Source organism: Meriones unguiculatus, chromosome 1, assembly GCF_030254825.1.
Source record: "Meriones unguiculatus strain TT.TT164.6M chromosome 1, Bangor_MerUng_6.1, whole genome shotgun sequence".
NCBI classification, from domain to species: Eukaryota; Metazoa; Chordata; class Mammalia; order Rodentia; family Muridae; genus Meriones; species Meriones unguiculatus.
Genome location: NC_083349.1, coordinates 70,134,279 through 70,155,686, shown reverse-complemented (window position 1 = coordinate 70,155,686; position 21,408 = coordinate 70,134,279). Strand labels below are relative to the sequence as shown.

General features: G+C 47.9%; 1 protein-coding gene across 50 annotated transcripts in view; it reads right to left on the bottom strand.

The window, feature by feature from the left end:
• Tcf7l2 (transcription factor 7 like 2) overlaps positions 1 to 21,408 on the bottom strand; it is a 186,937-nt gene that overhangs the window by 15,199 nt on the left and 150,330 nt on the right. For 36 of the 50 annotated variants that reach the window (XR_009594248.1, XM_060391406.1, XM_060391413.1 and 33 more), the window contains 3 exons: positions 8,603 to 8,735; positions 6,532 to 6,634; positions 4,631 to 4,717 (listed from right to left, as the gene is read on the bottom strand). Coding sequence is in view for 49 of the 50 variants with exons in the window: in XM_060391406.1 (XP_060247389.1) it covers positions 4,631 to 4,717; positions 6,532 to 6,634; positions 8,603 to 8,735 (323 nt within the window). In the remaining variant the exon portion in view is untranslated. Of the gene's footprint in view, positions 1 to 4,630; positions 4,718 to 6,531; positions 6,635 to 8,602; positions 8,736 to 18,109; positions 18,258 to 21,408 lie in introns of those variants that run through there. The other 14 variants (XM_060391281.1, XM_021631030.2, XM_021631021.2 and 11 more) reach the window with 2 other exon arrangements.

Genomic DNA, 21,408 nt, shown 5'->3' with positions numbered 1-21,408 from the left:
TATGGTTTTAAACATCTTCAGCAAAAGACAGATTCAACTGATGTACTTGGGCAGAATGTGGGCTTAAACTCCTACAGATGGCCCACCTCCATTTGGTTTCTAAGGCACGGCCCACAGCATCTAAGAAGGCGAATGTCCTGCGCCCTGGTCAGCTAAAAGGACAGGAGGTATCGTCTGTGGTGCGTTGACAGCTAAATGAAATATTAACATGGATGAAATGTACATACGTGCCTTGACGTTGCCCTGCGTGCCTCATTAGGCCTCATTCTGATGACAGAGAGCAATCACATTTTAACGGTCTGTTCTCTTTTGTTGCTGTGCCCACCATTTGAGAGTAATAGGAGAAAGTGAAGCAGAGAGAAAAACGGAGAGTCCTGCATGACTCTCATCTTAGGTCATGGGCATTTTGAATAAGTTTGTATTCTTTTTATATAAAAATGGGGGCACACACACTGAAGCACCAAATTCCAACTGACATGCCCTTTCTTCTCTAAAATCTAAAATTCTTACTGTTACCTAATATGTTATCTGTGCATCATTCAAAAGCCTTATAAACGATAAAAACTGTGATCCTAGGAAAAGCAATTAGCAGTTAGCAGCCCCTCCGACAGCACTTACTTCTGGGAAAGTTCCCCAGATCACACTTTAGCCCTTGAATTGGCATTTCCCAACACACAATTTTACCAGGATACAAAAGCTAGTTTTAAACCCCCCTGTTCTGTCTGTGGACTATCAGCAACATGAGACAAATGGCAGCCAAAGCTTATGGTTTGTTCAGTTTGTGTGGTAGGAAAATACCTGCTCAACTGAAGCAGCACAGTGTATACAGACAATGGGGCAAAGGGGAAAAGGACAAATTGCCCCAGATGGGTGAAGAGAAACGGGATTGAAGCAATGGCTGCCCTTCTACTAAGGTCAAACCAGAAGAGTACAACCGCCACCCAGGGACCAGCACAGGCCAGCACCCTGCTCTTGAAAAAGCCAGTTCTGGGAGACAGGGGTCTGGATGAGCTTCATCATAATGGTTGTTTCAAAGGGACCTTGTATTTATTTACAAAGTTTTTCCCATAAGTGGATCAGAGAAATAAATAATGTAACAAATATTCATTTGGAAAAGGATTTCAAAAAAATTAAAGAATAAACAAGCTCAGTATATCTTAACAAAGACAAACAAACAAAGAAACAAAAACAAACAAACAAAACTCCCACACAGAATGCTGATCTTTGAAGGAGCTCCAGAGCCATTGCTGATACCTGCCTCACAAATTCCACCCTCAACTGTAGCAGCCTTTGCAAATTTAAGGCAGAACAGGAGTTGGGAAACAATGACATGATTTAATAACACCCAGAGAGGTTGGGGGAGGGGAGGGGTGACACTCCTATCCCCTTAAAACTGAAAAAAGAGAAAAGCAAACCCTTGAGCTCCAAAGTCACACCCTGTTCCTCCCACTGCTCCCAGGCCACAGAGCAAAAGCAAATTAAGAAGACATGTTCTTGGAAGCCCTTGGGTGAAGGGTGGGTGGTTCTTACTGTGAGTGTCAAATACATATGTTCTTTTTCTGCAGTGTGAGAGTATGTGTACAGACACATGAGGGAGAGAAAGGCAGTGTGGAAATGTGTGTGATTGCCTGTGTACACACACACACAAGTTCCTGACAAAGGCAACATGACTTGGGTACATCGTGGGGTTGGGGCAGATCTGGGTACACACACTCGCGAGTCCCCTGACCTCTACGCATTTTGGGGCCCATGAACAATGCACACCAGCAGAGAGACTGGGTGTGAGTATCATGTGGCCCCTGCACATGCCACATGAACACCTTCACACAGATGAGAACACCTTCACCCGAGAACCCTCTGGTAGACAACTGTTTCATGAAATGCAATAAACACCCTCAAAAAATTCTAAGCAGCTCATTACATACCCCCGTCTGCTTTTATGGCTCCAAGCCAGAATATAATGATGAACCTTAACTTGTTAAGGACAACTAATTTTTGTTTCTGGCTGTCTCAGGGGCCTCTCTCACGCTCACTCTCACTTTGCTTCAGTGTTGACACGTTTCTGTTAGCTGCATGTCATCTGCCGGCCTTGATTTTATGCACAAGCAGTAGGATGCATTTTCCCGTGCAACAATCCTGCTTTGAGTTGCATTAGGATTGTCATTATTCTCTCATTTTCCCCCTTGCACTTGTAACATTTCATCTCTTCCTGCCTTATTTTTTGTGAGCCACGGTGCACCCACATTATGGTTTATACATGATCTCGCTCCCTTTGAAGCCGGCAGATTTCAGGGCCCGCTCTCGTCAGGAGGAGAGCCTTGCCCAATTTAGCAGGCTGAGGGCCCGGAGCTCCAACATCTCAATCTAAAGGGGGTCACAGGGTGGCACAAGTGAGTGTCAGCAAGAGCTGTTTAATTGCCAATCTAGGCTTCTCCATGGTGTTTAAAGTATAATGACCCATCACTTAATTCTGAGAAGTCCTGGCCCTGCTGCTGAATAGAATAAATATCAAAGGGTGTTCTGGAGCAGGGCAAGCTGCCTACATTCGCTGTAACTGCCATACGTATAATAGACCTATACTTCTGTCGCCCCATTACCACAATAATGTATTTAATTTGCTGTATACGCTTTTTAACTAGCTACCTTTCATTTGGTCTACCTGGGGAATCGGCCACCACCCCCCGTACCACCGGCCCCTAACCTTTCTTCCCACCACCCCCTTCCTTCCTTCTACCCTCTGCGACCTATAAATCATCAGCTAGCCTCCTAATGATAATTCAATCAATAAGCTTAACCCCCAATCCCTATCCTACGATTACTTCATTGCTTTCAACCTCAGGATGCACGGAACAAACAAGCAGGAAGAAGAATCAGGAGCAGCATGTGAACGCTGGGATGGAGCTATGCTCATAAGCAGCTCCCCTCTCCTGTCCTCCCAGGAGGTTCCTCATCCGCTCCCACGCTTTACAGGGGCGGTGATGACATCATTTAATGAGTGCACCCCTTCTACCTTCTCCAGCCAAGAAGATGCAGAACACAGTTTTCCTGCCTAACTCACACAGGCATGGATTCTGAGGTGCAGACGACACATCGCATGCGGGAACGGGGCTCTCAAGCTGCCAGGTATCCATGGCGCAACTACAAACTGCAGCCACGCGACAGCTTCCTTCTCTCAGTGGGTGTGACTCTCACTCGTCCCGTGGCAAAAGCTGCTTTCCCTGCTCGCAGGAAACCGGGCACGCCGGGCAACCTTTTCAGCCCCTTCCCTCACTTTGGCTCCCAGCGTTGGCCACAGAGCATGGGGCCGAGCGAGGCTGGGACAGCCATCTTGCTGTATACTGCATGCTAATTGAATCACGGGCATCATCAAAATGGATCGCTTGCTTCAGCCCATCAGGAAAGCCTAAACCTCCACCGATTTAATTAACCCAACCGAAAATCAGATGAACAGAAAAGAAAACTATCATTAGGGGCAATTAGTGACTACTTAAACATACTGCTGCCAACCAGTTTGTAAATAAACTAGCAGTCACTGAAAAATTAGCCAGAATTAATTAGAGAGAGGAAAAGGAGTCCCGGGGAAATATATGTACATGTACATATATGTTTAAATAAAATCTATAGGAATGGATGCACTTTCAAAGATTTATCAGTAGGTCAATATTGCATGGCCACAAGGCTGTGTGTCCTGACGTCCCTCAAATGTGTTCAGTCCAACTTGAGATGTGCTGTAAAGTATAAATGCATGTCACATATGAAAGCTAAATTGATAAAAGAAAAAGAGGGAAAGAAGAGTAGTAGCTGCGTAGCCACGTGCTGAAAAGATAACAGTAGCCACACAGTATGACTGTTGACTACAATGTGTCACCGAAACCAGTTTTGGGGGAGGGGAGGTAGGGAGTGGCCTACTTAAAGTGATACTGACATGCAAGGTGGAGGAAAAAGAAAATGCACGGAGGATGCCATGGAGTTTCTACGGGACACCTCTGCCCTGGGGGGCCAGAATACAACTTATCATATCCTACTCTGAACTGGCATCTGAAATACTTTGAACACACCCACCAGTTTTGTTTTGTTTTGTTTTCTCAAATTCGCTGACTAATAATTGGAAAGTTATCTTCACTCCCTTCTTCCTTACCCAACAGAGAACAGAGAAACAATGATTTCAAAAGCTCTTCTGTTTTCGCTGCTTTCCCCTGGCTTGGCTGTTGTTTTTAAAGAGTTATTGATTTTTATGTGTGTGAGTATATGTGCCTGCATGTCTGTGCACCACAAGCTGGTAGAGGCCAGAAGAGGGCACTGGATCCCCAGCAACTGGATGTTTGTGAATTGCCATGTGAGTGCTGGGAACTGAACCCAGGTCTTCTTCCTGAGCAGCTGGTGCTCTTAACTGTCAGGCCTCTCCCAGACCCCCTCCTGCCTTCTTCATTTGTGACACTATGTCGCTCCATGGATAGACTCCTAAAATTGTAGGCAGGCGCCACCTACCTTGAAAGGTCAAGGAAACTCTTGAGGGTTTCCTAGGAGGAAAGTCTAATGAACAGTGGTTTATATGATTATACGCACACACGGGCCCTGGGTGACCTGGCGGCTGTCTAAAGGGGCTGCATGAGAGGTCAGTGCAACTCACCTAGACATGGACGCGTTGACTGTCAGCGCTGTGGGGTACGGGTGTCTGAACCCTCCTGTTGTGATTGGGTACACAGGCTGGCCTTGCCTACAAAGAAGGGGGGTTAAGAAGTGAGAGGCTGGAAATGAGGCTGGGGTGGGTACAAGAAAAGCAGGAAGAGGGGAAAGTTCTCTCTGTACAGTAAGCTTTATTCTCATTTGATCAGAACAAAAATCTTGGGGATTGTACAGGCAGGATCAAAGGGAAGAAACACAGAACAATTTGAATGCCATAAATCTGATAGGAATGGCTAATTAAATTTTATAACCTCTGCTTATGTCAATAGAGACCCTCTCCCCAAGCTGAGACTAGGTGTTTTGTTGTAATAATTAAAGGCGAAGTCTCGCTTGCTTTAATGGAGCCATCACACTAATTGAGGGCTACACATCCAAAGGAAAACAATAATGAATGTAAATTTATACCAAAATAAAGTACAGCGAATCAAAGGACTTCAGTTGCGCTTTGGGCCTCTTTCGGTATTTAGATCTCGGTGAGAAAACATTAAATTAACAGAGCTTAATTTGTAGCCTTTTGTCAAATTAACAAGTGTTGACAAGAGTTACTGGGGGGGAGAGTCCCCAAGAAGAATTGTGGGTAACCAATAGACAATCACACCTCATTACAATAATTAAAAAATACAGCAACATGCAGCATAGCATCCTCATGAAAGACACAACTTTTCCTGACAGAGGGCTGTCAGAGTTGGCTATTCCTTTTTATCTAGACTTCAGAATCTCCCGTCAGCAGAACAGGGCTGAGAGGGCTGAACTACAGAGGCTCAGCCCCATCAAGTGGAGAAGCAGCAGGTCCAAGCTCACACAATGAAACTGAAATCATGCCCACGACTGGTACTTAGTGATTGCGTAACACAACCTTGTTCTTAAACAAGGACGCAAACAGTGCCGGACCTGTTCGACCAGAGAAAAAGGCTAGGAAAGGGCCACTATTCCAAAATGTTATTGTCTTTAAGGCTATAAAAGTCTGTCTTCCCTAAGAATCAAATCTGACAGTTTTATCAGAACTTTCTTCTTTCAGCATTCAGCGCTGCCCCGTGTTTTCTAATGCTAGAGGTCACTGATAAAATGGAGAAAGAGATGCACCAAAATACAGTGCCGAACATTATATGCACGCCCACACACATGCTACAGAGCACAGGGTAGACTTAAGTATGAGCGGCCTTTGTGCTCTGTTTTCTAAATGCATCATACTTGTAAGTTGTAGTCAACTTCTCTGAGCACTTCCAGGGTCAACACTTAGGCAGCCCAGCCCCTGAATGCTACAGGGAGGGTGCCACTTGTCCATCCGTATCCCTGTAGCTAGCTGAAGCATTAGCTCTGCAGAGTCTCAGAGATGCCGGACGGACAACACAAGCTTCCTTCCACTGCTGTTATCAGCCTTGGGGTGAAGGTCTAGGTGCTAGCTGCAATCCCTTCACTCCCAGCCCTAGAGGGCTTCACCACTAGGCTGCTCCTACTCCCACCCGGTGGCTGCCACAGAGGCAGCACCTGAAAGAGAGCGCTCAACCAAATAACAGTTTGGGTTGCCACCGGCGGAAGAGCCACAGTTGGTTTCTGCAGTTCCCAAGGTAGCTTAAAGACATTTTTGGGGACCGTGGGTTCGAGGTGACAAATACCACTGACCCTTTTCAATGCTGCTCATTGAGATGGTGTAACCCTTTTACAAGCCCAAAGCACGCCTCAACAGCGTCTTCCCTATGTCGTCCTATCAGCTGTCCCTCTGTAATCACGCTCTCACCCATGCACATATGTGTACACACTCACACACTCACACACACACACACACACACACACAGCATGCTCATGCAAGAAACAAAAAGGGAATGAAAAACTGGAGCTGCTTACTGTGGTACTAACCATCCTAGCGGATGGGGGATTTGTCCTACGGTGCCAGGCGACAGCGGGTAATACGGAGAGATATCTGGAGGGTGAGGAGGCCGTGGGATTCCTGAGGGAAGAAGCAGTGGGTTTAGGAAGAGTGAAAAGGCAGGGGGGACTGCAGGGGGGAGGGGAGCAAGGACCGAATAAGGAAAGGGGCTGTCTCTTCTCAAATCCCAGCTGGGGGTCCCTCCCGACGACTCTGGGGAGAGGGACGGCCAGCTGTCTTCTTTTTCCACAGCATCAGTTTGCACAGTGACTCAGCTCATTCTAGATGGACTGACTGAGACCAAGAAGATACCATCTTGCCATGTGTGACTAAAGTGATTACTCTGAGTTAAAAACAAACAAACTAACTAAAAAGAGTGGCACAGTTCAGGTGAGCAACTCATAATTACGAACTCCTTTGCTTTGGAACTCGGCCCGTTACCTTTTATTTCGAACGGCTTGCCTATGTGACAATTATGCCTCTGATATGTAAGGGTTAAGCTTGGGGTTTTGAGACAGGGTCTAAGCACTCAGGCCATGCTGAGTGCTCACTCTTGCCTCAGCACTGTGACTATGGGCAGCCTTGTCACACATTTTAAGTTATGACTCAGAGAGATGACCTGCTTTCTCTCAAAAGACCCAACTCCCTTAGCCGGCCAATTCCTCCATGAAGAGGAACTGCAGAAACCACTAAATGCCAATTGGTGTCATTCCCCAGGAGTGAGAACTCAACAGAGAGGGACAGGCTGGGGCTTGGCGTGCTCAGCTCTGAGCCGTGTTCCCTGTGGGGTGCTCATGTGTGGGCACCAGCCGGCTGGCTGACTGGGTAGTCCATGGTGGGTCAAAGGGAGCACCAGACTCCCCGAGGCAGGCCCGAAGGAGTAAGCACAGACCGTGGCTCGCTTCCCAGCTGCACACATCTGGTCGTCCATCCTCAGGGTGTGGATGTGGAGTCCTGAGAGCAATTCAGCTTGAGAGGACTGGCTCTGCCCTGCCCACCCAGCCTGAGTGGGAGGCAAAGGGTGCCGGGTGTTCCAGAACTAACCCGGGATTGAAGAGACAGGACAGCAAAGTCCGTGGAGGAAAACTAGCTCATTTTTCAAGAAATTCATTCAGGAAGCTTTTAATCTGTAAATTAAGTCTCCCTGGGTGACACTTTGACGCAGACATTGCTTTCTCTCTATTACAAAAAGCAAACAGATTAGCTGGGCTTGGACCCTACAGTGAGCCTTTTGCACACTTGAAAGAATGTTCGCAGAGGAAAAATAAACAGTCCTTAGACGTTAATCATATGGTTTACGATAACCATTTAAAAGCTATTCCCTGGCCTACCATTATTCAAATGAGATTCTGCCTGCTGCAAGTGTAGCCCTGTACTTGGCGGAGCCTAGGGCGGGCTGGCCGCCTCCTCCAGCCAGTCAAACTGCCAGGCTGCATTCAATATTCACATAGGCTCAGAGGGCCTGAGCAGAGGCTGCCTGCCATACTGGATCTTCCTGTAGGGGGAGCTGTAAGCATCTTTGCCTTTCAGCATTTTCCCTTCAAAGACAGGAAGAGGAAAGAGGTATAGAGACTGCAGTGACTATGCTCAAGACACTGCTGGGTGAAATGAGGAAAACTTCCTGGGCTTCAGTTTGTATGTCTGCAAAATGGGCTCAACAATAAAAATCTGAGATACTGGAATGGAATAGGAAAATGCAAAGAAATCTACAAGGAATACAAGACCCTGCGTGATATGGTCCCTTGAGAATATACCAACAGGACACTCTCAAGTGTCTGGACCCCTTCAAAACCACAATGTTGGTGTCAGTTAGCTCAAAGTGCCCAGGACACACCTCTAGCCCTGTTCCTGCTTCCTTTGCTTAGGAAGGTACCCAGAACCAGGTTCCCCAAGCAACCCCCTGCAAAGGTGCTGACACAACTCTTATCCCTGTAACTGGACTTCTGGGGGGAGGCGGATGGCCCCAGCAGACACACGCCAGGCTCCGCTCCCAGCCCAGCCTCTGCGCCTGCCACAGGCTCCTGCCAGAGGCCCTAGAGTCCCGCTTACCGGTTTTGGGGTCTACGTCGGCTGGTAAGTGTGGAGGCGGGTTTCCCGGGGTGAAGTGCTCATTGCTGTAGGTGATGAGAGGCGTGAGTGGGTGCACGTGGTGGGGGTGCTGCACCACCGGCACTTTGTTCGACTGCAGGGGGGAGAGCACAGGAGCACAGGGTGAGCCCCACAGCCACGGCGCGCGCCGCTGCAGCCCGCGCGGCCGTCCCCAGCCCCTGATCCATTCAGAAGTCGGAGGCCCGCCGTTCTACACACCGGCACACCCTCTGCACCATCCCTGAACCCACGACTTTGTACTTTTTCCATCAGCAGGTGAGTGGGAAGTTGAGGCTTTACTCTCTTAGGCCTACTAAGGCTGTGCACACAGTAGGGCGGCATCTCCAACCCCAGGGACCCATGGTGGGATCTCTAGGAGGCAGGCTGGCTTCACAGGTAAGGCAGGAACAAGCAGAAACTTTCAAGTGTGCAAAATGCAAGTTTCATTTCCAAGAAACCCTGGTAGGGTTGGAATTCCACCCGCCATCCTCTCTGCCCATCCCCTAATTCCACAGGTTCTTAGACACAGCAGGCAGGCTTCCACCATTCACACTCAGCCTGGGTGAAAAGCCCCACTCCAGCTTCACATGGGGACTGAACTTTGCCAGAAAGCCCTGGCCCAGCCAGCACCTGCATATTTTATGCAGATTCCCGCAGCCCTGATTCATTAGGAAGCCATCAGGGACCACTAATAAATTAACTGGATGATGATGAATTGGGCTAATAAATGATATGCATTTGAGAACCAGGCAGCTCTAACCAATGAAGTACAAGTGTTTGCTGCATGGGGCAGGGTAGATGGTGAAGAGAAGCAGAAAACAAAGAAAATGAAAACACCTCAAATACTCCTCACTGCCACCTCCCCGGGCCTTTCCCAAACCTCCACCCTGCATGCGCTGCCCCTCCCCCTCTATGCTGGGCTATAACTCAGCCCAGCAAGATCACAAAGGAAAAAAAAAATTAAGCTGAAACAAGTGAACTACTGGGCCATTTACTGAGAGTAATCCAATTGCAAAAAACCCTATTCCCAATAGGGGATTTTCACTAAAATCCTACAACAGGGACATTTAACCAGATTAGGTACCAGAGAAGATAAAGAGGCTAGCATTAGATGATGAATGGATTAGAGTCAAGTTTCATTTCAGAATGTGTCTTCATTTCCTTTTATTACTTCTAGGAAGGGCACAAGTTGCATTAACATCAAGGAAAAGGAATTGCATTAAAAGAAAAGAAGGCAGGTTCCAGCACTGCCCACCAGCGCCTCCTGAGTTCAGGGACCACTGAGCAGTTAGTTCTCTTCCTGTGTTTCCTTTTGGCTCCCTTTTCAGCTTTTTTTAATAGATGAAAAAGGCATAAAACACAGGAAAAGTAGCTTCCTACCACAGCTAAGGACAGCGAAGGCATGGCCAAGAAGTGTCACTTTTCCAGGGGCATGTTAGGAAAGAAAAACATGGTCTTCCTAGAAGATCCCAAAAGAACATCTCCAGCACCTGGTTTACAGCTTCATGTAAAACCCTAATTCTTCCAGAGAAAAAGGGCTAGTCAGTTGCTCAGGGGGCCTAGCTACCACTTCGCAAATGAAAATGGTTAGGGTAAAAGTTAGCAAAGATTTGAAAGAAAGAACGGTCTCTTAGAGTCAGCGACCAGGATGGTGACGAGCCAAGGGCCGTTGAGCCCAGGCCTGTGGTCACACCTCACTAAGTCCTTCAAGAGAAGGTTCCTAGGAGCATCTTCTGTAAAGAATGGTTTAGAAGGAATGAGGGCATCAGCTCCTACTTCGGTGGTAGGAAAGAAAGAAAAAGAAAAATAGACAGGGACGGAGTGGTAGCTACCTAGAAGAAAGGCAAATGGCTGAAGCTACCTTCCAGAGGTTTTCAACTTGATTGGAAAGACACACCCCTCATGACATGAAAGAAAGCAGATGGCTCTCAGGATAGGTCACATATGCCATGTGGAAGGATGGCTGTGACACAGTAGTCACAGGACTGAGCCTGCTTTAGGGACTTCAGTGAGCAGTGCGCAGGTGTGAGAGCCACCACTGAGTAGACAAAACCAACTCAGTAGAAGCAGGACCTGGGTAAAGATCAACATGAGTGCCTCTCCTGTTAGCCATGGCTGAGCCCAAGGCTTGAGAGCCGTACAGGCACAAGGAAACCTAGAGGCCAATGATTTAGTTCTAGCCCTGAATCAAGCCCTTGTTCTCAGAGAACACATGGGGAGGGCTTGCAGAGACCTAACACATGGTTTGTTTATTAACTGTGGCGCTTCATTATCACTGTCATGATTAGCAGAGAGTTGGCAGGGGACGTGGTTGCTCTGCCACCAGTCCCAGGCCATCCTCCAAGCAGAACTAACGGGGAATGTGGGGAACCTTCTTTGTCTGCAGCCACAGGGAAGAATGACCACAGCATTTGGTAACAGTGAGGTAGGTGTGGAACTTTGCAATTCTCCCTCTTCCTCCTAGATGTAGGAGATGCAGATGGAAGACAAGTGGAAGCTTTATATGATACCTGATTTAGGAGGATAATGGAAGCCCTACTAGGCCATGACCTTGACTGCACAGTACGACCAGCTGTCTATCCAGGTTGGTCTGTTCTCAAGTGAGGAACACCATGGTCAAATACTAGAAGGTAGGGTCTACCTGCTGCCTCCCACTACCTCCAAATACCTGGGTCCCTTACAACACAGAAGTCTCTTCTAGTAAACACCTGTGTCTCTCTAGCCTTGGACCCCAAAGTCCTCTCTTTCCACATCACATTCTAAATATCAGTGGCCTACACTCTACTCATCCTTAGAGACAAGGGCTGTGACTTCTGGAACTTTGCACCCTGCCATGTCCAGCCTGTGATAGCAAGTTGGCACCATACCAAAGACCATGTGAAAACCACCAAAGTAAATGTGGTATAACAAGATAGAGCCAATCAGCCATAGGACCTAGTTCCTGGAAGTACTAGATGGTCCTCACTCAGTCCAAAGCTCTTGCAGACACCACATCCATTACACTGGTGCCTTTCAATGGTTTTTATGCTGGCTTCTCACAGAGACGGAGAGTGAAAACTGTGAGGACTGGGACAAAGATTCACTAACCTGGTGAGTGTCCCTCCCTCCCTCCCTTCTTCCCACCTGCCCCTCCTCACTCTCCTTCATTTCTGCCTCATAAAATCCTGGCAAGTACTGTGTCTGGCCTGTAGGGTTGTGAAGACTGAATGAAATCATGCATCAGCGCACCCTGTACAGTGTCAGGCACCCACTAAACACAAAGAAACTTGGCAAAATGTAATCTAGACACTATAAAGGACACTGTGGTTAACCACAAGGCTAATATCTTCCAACTTCGCTCACAGAGAGGGAAAACACAGCCTCAGAATGTACCCGTGGTTTCACAGGAAGGAAATCATCACCTAGATATAGGCATATGAATGATCTATTACCACCCTACCCAAGTCACACACCCGTCTTAAAAATGTGCTTTTAACAAATATATTTAAATGAAAAACAACAACAACAACAACAACAACAAAAAAAACAAACCAACATCACTTTACTGTACCAATAAGACTGCCATGGAGGACCTCACAACTTCAAAACAAAACAAAAATAACAACTGGAGATAAACAAGTCCTTCTAGAATCAGGGTGAGAGCCTTGGGAGTGGGGGCTGACAGTGTGAAGATAGTCAAGCAGGCAAGGTCTGTCCCCACCTCCTTCTCTCTAAATAGCTCCCACTTCTTTAAGATCTTCAAGTACTGTGTTCCCTGTAGACACTGGGAGAAAAGTAACTTCACTGAGGAGGGTAACAGCAAGCTTCCAGAAATGCATCATGGGACCTAAATTAAAGGGACAGTCAGTACTAAGAGGGTAAGGGGATTTAAATGCCTGCAATATTTTTTATACCCACCTCTTACCTTTATTTCATAGCAAAGATCCAAATTTTAAGGCAACCAACTGCAACATAAAACCTGGTGTCCTTTATTTAGGTATCTGCTTGACTGGGCTATCTGTACAAGCACCTGGGCTCCAAAATCTGTGGCAGCTAACTCGTGGTCAAAGTCAGGGTCATTGACAATCATGGATGCTTCAGGGACTGAAGCCTGTTACCAAACATCTAACCCCTTCAGAACATGACAGAGCTATGCATGTTTGTGCCACCAAAAATTAGAACCCAAGTATCCGTAAACTTACCCCATGTAACTCACTACTATCAGAAACTCACCCATGCAGCCACTTTAAGCCACTCAGCTTGCTTGTCCCAGAGCAAGACCAGCCCATGGCTATGACAAAGCACCGCACTGCCCCGGAGCGGTTCAGATCTGCCCTGCTTCGGAGAGCACAGTCGTGCACCTGGGAGCAGCAGTCACTGTTCACTCAGTGCAGCCACACAGCGCGCCTGTGGCTGGCTGGCCTGTTACCCGTTCCACACAGTAGGTGAGCAGGAGTTTGCCACACACTTTGACAGAGTGCCGTTTCCAAACCTTGCAGCATCCCCAGTTCCTGCACCATCCTACTGCACAGCTTCTTCAGAAGCGCCTGTAGACCAGAAGGACTAGGAGCAGTAACCGCTATGGCTCTGCAGCGAGAGACAGCCTGTGAGACTGGCCTGTGCCAACCTTCCCTAAACACAGTTGCTTCGGGACCAAGAGGAAATCAGTCACCAAATATCAAACCAGGAGTGTCTCCAGGTCCCCTGACTCCACCAGGCAAGCCCTGGCACCGGCTTCTTTCAGAGGGGATTTTCCAGCATGGGGCTGGGTAAGGAAGTGTGGACAAACAGGGCTCTGAATCGTCTCTCTCTGCTTCCCAAATACGACTGGGCCCCAGAAGAATTTTGGTGACAAAAATTTTGGTGGTTAGTTCTGGGCTTACATGAAACCAAAGATGATAAACAAATGATCTAAAACCTTGGCCTCATTAAAGGATGCAAACAGTGTTTATACAAAGGAACTCAAGCTCCTCATCTGCCTTCTGGTGGCTAGGCCGTTATAAGTTCTACCTGGATAGACTCACAAGCCCCCCAGGCGAGGCCCTCCCCGTTTCCTTCATCAAACTCCATGGGTGTGAGTTCTGAATAGTTAAATTATAAAGAAAAGATACTTCAATGGCCCTCAGAGAGCACAAAGACTTTCTACCCACAGGATTCATCCAGTTACAGAAGGGGGAGTGACCCTACGGCTGACCTCTGACCTCTCAAGAACACTTAGCAGTGTTCAGCAACTTGACCATTACCAGGCACCCATACACCATTCAATCCTGCTCAGAATTGGGACTTTGGCAAGTGAAAGATGAAGACGCTCCTCCAGTGGCTGCCCTCTAACCCACCCTCAACCTCCTACAACTGGGAGTCAGTCTAAAGTGACTGGAAGCTCACCAGTCACCTCTGCAACCTGCTAATCAGAGACAGTGGAAACAAATGGAGCCTCCTCTTCAGTGTTCTGCATTGCCCTTCTTGCTGCAGGAGAAAAATGAGGCCAGAAAGTGCCTTGAAGGGGCCCAGTACAACAAAACAAAAGCCACAGTGCTGGAGCTGGAGCTGCAGCCTCCTCCTCTCTTGGCATGGACATGGGAGGGGTGCAGGGGTTCCTGCTTGCCCCAGGGTACCTCAGATTTGCATGCAAAAGGAAAGCATTAGGTTGGTCACTCATTTTTCTGTCCACTCTGGCTATGCTGAGCCCAGTAGACTAGTTAAGCCTTCATACATTTCGGTGCTGGGGAAGGGGAGGGGCTGAGGGGAGAAGAAGGAGGGATTGCTGTGTCTAGTTATCAACAACTCTTCGGCAGTCCTGTTTCTCCTCAGGCCTTGCCACAGAAGGTGGCAGGATAGTCAGCAAGTGTAAACCTTCTGCCTCAACAACTGGCACCCAAACACTGAGCAACACCATCCTCAGCTCCAAGAAAGGTTATTGGGAAATGGACCTGTTGCCTCACCTCAGTCCTGCTACCTCGCATCCTGCATCCTTCGAACCTCTTTTATCTAACATGGAAAGGTTGACCTTCTTCAGAACCATTCACCCAGCCAGGATGCAGCCAGCACCGTGGCCAGGCTGCTGTCAGAGGCTGTATGTTGCTTCTTCCAGTTGCCAGGCTTTGCTCCCAGCTAATTGTTGTGTACAAGATGGCTGCTGGTGGCTACAACACTGCCACGAAAGTAATAAATGAAAGATGGAAGGTTTCTCTGGGTTTGAGCTTTACGAGGAGAAGCAAGGTAGAAAGAGATCTATCTGCCTGTGAAATGCAGAAGAGTGCGCCCACCACGCCAACCGGGCACAGCCTGTATATCTGATCAGATGTGGTACCAGGAGCCCACCAGGAGGCAAAGTTTCCTCTTCTACAACGAAGTAATGACTGGGTTGTTATTTGTTCTGCAGAACATCAGTTTTTCTATGTCTGCATCTCTCCAAATCCATGTACACAGCAAGAAGAGGAACCATGAAGATTTCTCCCACTGTCTATAAAATTCTGCCGACCCACAGTTTCTCATGAACACAGAGGCATTAAAATTCTCCTCACAAGGAAATGATTGGACAGGGAAGGCAGCAAGAGGGCAGATGTGCAATCTGCTTCCATGCAAAGTCCCACACAGGTGCACATACACAGTGCTAGCTAGCTTTAACTGTCCTCAGGCCTTGGCCTCTGATGGAGAGGAGGGCCCTCTCTACATAGAACCACCCCAAGCTACACCAAAGACAGCCAGTTTCAGCAGCCGTGAGCCTGGCCAGTCTAGTACAGCAATTCTCGGAGACCTTTATGTAATGCCTGAAGAGGAGATGGGGAGCAGTGGTGTTGGGGTGGAAACACAAAGCAGGGACTTCAAACCTGGAAACTAGAGCGGCGTTCCAGGCGTTTGCCTTTGTGAAAACTAGCTCAGTCCAACCCAGCAGAGCTGTGCTTTCTTGGGCTCTCGAGCAAACACTCCCAGTAAGTTCGCTAAACGTAACTTATGTCACTCATTCTCATTTTATTTTCCAATAAAAGAGAAAACACCCCTGTGCCTCCTCCAGCTATCCCTTGAAACATCTGCACACTTAATGTCCAGGCTGTTTCCAGGGTTTTCTTCCTGCCTGCCTATCTCCGGCAACATCACACTTTACACCACATCAGTGAGGCAAAGGCACCGTGAGGGTCTGTGTGCTGTTCCAGTCCTTCACAAGCCACTTCACCCCTAAGCAATTTCCCAGGAATCTGGGACCTCCACCCACCCGCCAAATATTTCTCCATGACTTGGATATTAAATGATTAGTGTTAGCATAATCAATCTTGCTGGGTGTCTGGGTGTGTGGCGAATGTTTGGGAACTGGGTAAGAGGATACAGCTGTTTCTAGAAGAACCAGGAATAAATCTAACCTATTCCAAACGAAGCCCTCCCAACGCTCCAATGTGAAACAATTTTAAAACACAATAACGATTTCCAGGCCACCTCCCCAAACACAACAACCCCAAGACCTGGGTTCTTGAATACAATGGAAAGGAAATCACCCATTCTGGTTGAGAATAAATTTTAAGTGCATAATGGTTAATACATCCTGGGAAGTTTAAGAAACTCAAGGAATAAAATCTGACAGCACCTTCTGCTTTTACTTGCAGGGGACAGCTGCCTGAAAACGCCTTTTGCTGCTAACAGCTTCTACACCAGGGACTAACCTAGGAATTTAGATCTGTGTTGAAAAATTTAAAAAAAAAAAAAAAAAATCAAGCTTGCACCATAGAGTTCAAGAAGCAGTCATTTCCCTCAGAAAGAAGTACATTTTCTCTCTGGGAAATAGCAGTCAGTGAGCCTAGAGGAAGAAGGAAGACTTTATTCATATGGCCCAGCAAACACAAACCCAGACTCTAGCATCCGAGAAGACTCGGTGCCCACATACAGACAGAAAGAAGATAAATTGAGGTGTTCAGCTTCTCCATTTTGCCCTGCTAATGTCCCAAACTTCAGCATCCTTTCCTATAAGGGGCATGCAGAATGAAAAAAATGACCCACACGGAAAAGCCCCACAGCTGCCATGGACCACGCAGAAGCACGCAGTGTGGCTGCTCCCCGAGATTACAGCCTGGTGTGGGGGAAGGCTATTGGGATGAGCAGGGTTCCATGTTTTGGGTCCTCCAATGTGGGTAGAAGTATACAAATGGCGGGCTTAGCAGTATTTCACCACATTTATTACAGAAGGAAAGAATTCCAAAACACAACTCACTCAGGCTCCTCCCTCCCCAACTCCAAAGCACCAAGGGAGGTTTCCCTTCTCAGGGATTGCCATCTCGGCTGCTTCTGGAAAATGCCAGTAAGAGCCAGCTGATAGGGCAACACAGGGGCTGTAATGCCTATACCACTGGAGTTGAGAATCTACTTGGAAAGCTGGCTCCTTTTCAGAAGGCCTCACTCAGAATGGAAGGTACCCCTCCCCTGAGCCACAGGACAGGAAAGTTCTAACCAGGGACGGGGTGTCTCAGGAACCCTGACCCTATAGGAGGGTCTGGGTGGAAAATTTACAACACGACTCACAGAGTATTGGCCTGTCCCTGCAGGTCTTCACAGTTTTCAGAACGAGGAAGTGCAGAAAGAGGCTTACAAATGTTACAGCCCCCTGCTCTCCACCTCTAGAGAACTATCTACTGAGCTGGCCTTTAATATGACAATGATTTTTTAACACAGCCATTTCCACAGTCTACATAATGCTTCATTTCTCTCCAATCTGACCTGGTCAACCACTCTTAACAATTTATATTTGGCCACTCAACAGCAAAGATAATTACAGTAATTATAAAGATAATAAAAGAATTGCCTGCAGATTCAAGACAATGTCCTCACTGCCTATGTCAAGCAATGTGAGCCCAAGATGGAGCAGACCACGGTGAATCCCAGCCCCCAGCCCCACCCTGCGGGAGAGCCTGCTCTCACCAGTCCTACCATCAGCTTTCCCAAACGGCTTTGTATACATTTGGAAGATACAAACACCACAAGCAATACCAGGGCCGGGAAAGGCCTACATCTAAATTTGGAGACTGAAAAAAAAAACAGCCAAAGACAGAGCAACAGAAAGTTCGCTTTAAAGATGAAACCAGCACACTCAGTGTTCAGTGGCCCACCCCTGGAGAGGCAAAGTCCCCTGGGGGCCAAGGTCACTCTCCTTCCTCTTTGCCGATGGTAGCAGCCCTCTGTGGTGGGTGAAACTATAATTCCTTTGCTATGGGCTATAAGAGCCTGGATGAAAGTCGGACTTTTTCTCCTCCCCATCTTCTTTAACCCTTCCTCCTCTCCCCCAAATGGGTTCAGCAAAATCCCACAGGGACAGGGCATGGCCTGCACTGACCATTCATTCTTGTTTCAGCCTTCCTTTCTGTTGTCTAAGATTTTTTTTTTTAAGTCTTTTAAAGAAGAAATGGAAGCATGGGTCTCATGGTAACAACCATGAGTGTGAGGAGACACACACACACACACACACACATACACACACACACACGTGCGCGCGCAGTCACTACTCACCCAGCAATTCAAATTGAGGTGCCAAGCGCCCAACTGCTGCAAGAGAGAGACCCCAGGGGCCACTGCTCCTCCCTTCCCACTCAAATCCTCCATTCCCACTAACACGGCCTCCCTGGGGTACATAATAGCTCTGCCTTGCCCTCTCTCCACTCTAAAAAAGAAAGAAAAAAACTTTCTCTGTACCTTCAAGATGGGACTGGGCCAGCTTTTTTCTTTCTCCCTCCCGGCTTCTCTCACTTTCCTTTTTCCTCTCAGGCCCCCTCCCTTTATACAGCTCACTTAAAGAGCTGGAAAATGCCTCTGAAAAGCCTGAGAATGCTTCTAGACCTCTGGCTGCACACACCTGCTTGAATTGCACATTACTACTTTGCAAGAGCTTCCCTGCACACCCTTTCTGAAAAAAAAAAGTTAAAAAATTTAAAAACATTTAGTTATCTAATTCTGCTGGCTACAGCTTCAATTTAGATATATTTTTAAAACATAAAATCCCCTCTAGTTCCTAATCGTTACTACTCCAGGATCCATGAAGGAAGGAGGGGGAAGGCCCATTTCCCCCAACCAGCTCAGGGCACCTACGAACAGTCCCCCTCCCTCACCTTGGGTGGCAGGGACAGAGCTAAGAGTAGCAGAGAAATTATGGTCAGCCATGAGGGAAATGATCAACCAGCGCAGTGGCAGGCACTTTATCTGCAAGATTGTCAAATCCCTCAAAACAAATTTCTTAGGGAGAGGGCTGCAATGGGACAGAGGGCGGGGAGGAAGTATTTTCTTGTCACCATGACACGGAAGTGACACCTGGTGGGGCCCTGCCTGCCACTCCAGCACACCCTCTTCCTTCCCAAAGTATGCGGCTGCCTGGTTTTCAGACGGCCTCCCTGCGAGCAGGGAGAAGTGTGTCCAGTGCCCAGTGGCACTGCGAGCTGGACGGACCTCTGGGTGGCAGCCTGCTTTAGCTGGTGGGTATCTGAGCCTTCTCCCAGGAGGAGGAAAGAGAGAGAGGGGAGAGCAGAGGAGTAGGAAGGAAAAGGCACACACTCAACTTACTTTTCCTGGGGTGTTCATAGGATCCAAGGCCAGGTACATTGGTGTGGGTTTAACCTAACTTGAGTTGAGACCCTCAGAGAGAAGAGGCCTAAAATGGTCCCCTTTGCATGGAGGAGAGGATGCGGTGGGGGCTGCCCGGGAAGGTGCTGAGTCACACACACAGTCTAACAGACTGAGCTCCACGATCATTCCATGCTCAAAAGCAAACGCACAGTTCTTGTTTGCAAGCAGGTAGAAAACCATCCTAGGCGAGACTCGTGGCTAAGATTTGGTTTCCTGAACTCAGGACATCTAATTTTAATGAAGAAGGTGGTTTTCCTTTAGTGCACGAACTGCCTGACCGGCCAGCTGTTTACCTCCAAGACCACAGAGCTGTTTTCGGAGTGTAGGTCTTTAAGCGATCTGTTAATACATGGGGCAAGTTAATCCCCTTTCTTCCCCCCACCGCCACCACCAAAAAGGAATCAACCAAAACAAGGGCTGGAAGGGCTTAAGGCCAACAAAAAAAGGAGGACTTCTTCATTTTCTATTCTTTCGCTTTAAAAATCTTACCACTCTGTGGCCCCTTTCTGGGCTCTCCAGCCTTCCTGCTAGTGTGGAGCAGCAATCTTTAAGGCCCTTAATACCAAAACAAAACCCTGCCATTTCCCTTTACACGGCGGTAACAAAAGCAATGAGCTTCCAGTTTGACAAGTAAAAAGCTCCAACCGCACAGCCCCCTAATTGCCTTCCCTCCCCCTATTCACCAAGACCACCACACTCCCGGCAGCTGCTTTTGTGGCTCCCGCAATTTCTTAAGTAAACTGCAAGTTCTCTCTCGGCTGATGGACAGGCTCTGATCACCCAGCAACAACCACTCTGAAAGTGCTGGCATCACCACAGCCTGGGCTCAGGTTTTACCCCTTGAAGGACAAGAGGAAAGAAGCTGGGGAAGAGCCAATCCAATTCCAGTCTTTTCCCCCTTAAAAAGAAAAGGAGGAAAAACTCTCAAATCTCCTCAAACTAAGAACTTCTCCTAAGAAATTCCTTCAGGGTGATTTGCTGACCCATGCCACTGTCCAGCACTCATGCCCAGAGCACCCCGACTTTCAGGTACATACTCAAAACAGTCCATTAACACAACAACAGGCTCAAAAGGCTAAAGCCTGCTGCAAAGTTAGAATTAGCGAAGGGCTGGGATTACAGAGAGAAACTTCCTCAAACCAAAAACAGGGAGCAGCCTTTTTTGGCTTGGCATTATGGCAAAATGCTGTGGAGGGAAAAGAAAGCTGGGGCCAGAGACTGTAGACTCACAACCCAGGAGCCCCGTCTCTATACAAACTTAGTTTTATTGTTTTAAATAAAGAGATTTAAGATTTAGAACAAGGAAATCACAAGGACAGGAAACCAATGTTTGAGGATTAGACAGATATGTCTAAACAGAAAGCATATCTATAGGAAATATATATCTATCTACTATTCCAAAACTTTCACACAGGAAAAGGTGAAAGTGTGTGTCCTTTCTGCGTACAGGTGCAGATGGGAAGGAGGGGGCTGAGGAGGGTGGAGGCTGTCACTCTAACTTGGAATGGATGTCCTCCAAGTGCAGATACTTCCAAACTAAACAATAATAGTGTGAAATGAAAAGGCACCTCTGTCCCTCCCCAACTTCTCTCCTTTTCTCTTTTCTTTTCTTTCTTTCCTTTTTCTTTCTTTAACCTTTGTTGTTTTGAAGGAGAATAAAACAAATCGACTCTATCCACTAGGACCTTACCAGTCAGTCTTAAAGTTACTGCGTAGTGACAACAGGCACGGGCAGGGCCGGGCACAGAGCATGCAAGGCTGGGCACTGGGGGCACATTGCTTACCATCTAGGGGTCGCCGCGCTGTCCTTGCCGCCGCCGGCTCGCAGGCATGCTGCCGCACGGATGGCCCGGGCCCGCTGGAGGGCAGCACCCGCCCTGCAGCCCACGCAGCGCCCGCAGCTCCCAGGAGCAGCCTGCAGCCTGCAGCAGCCGTGCCGCGCAGGACGCTCGGGCACAGTTCCATTCACGGCGAAGCCCACAATAACGGGGATCCCCCGGTCCGTTCCACAACAATCCACCCCCAAAAGAGGGAGGGGGCGTTATAAAAAAAAAAGGCAGGGCTTTTTCACTCTTCTCTTCCCCCCCTCAACCCAGCATTCAATCAAAAGAACAAAGCCTGATATTTTGTTTGCCGACTTGGCAAGCATAAAAGCAATTTCAATAATCCGAGCGAGTTCACCTAAGTTGGTG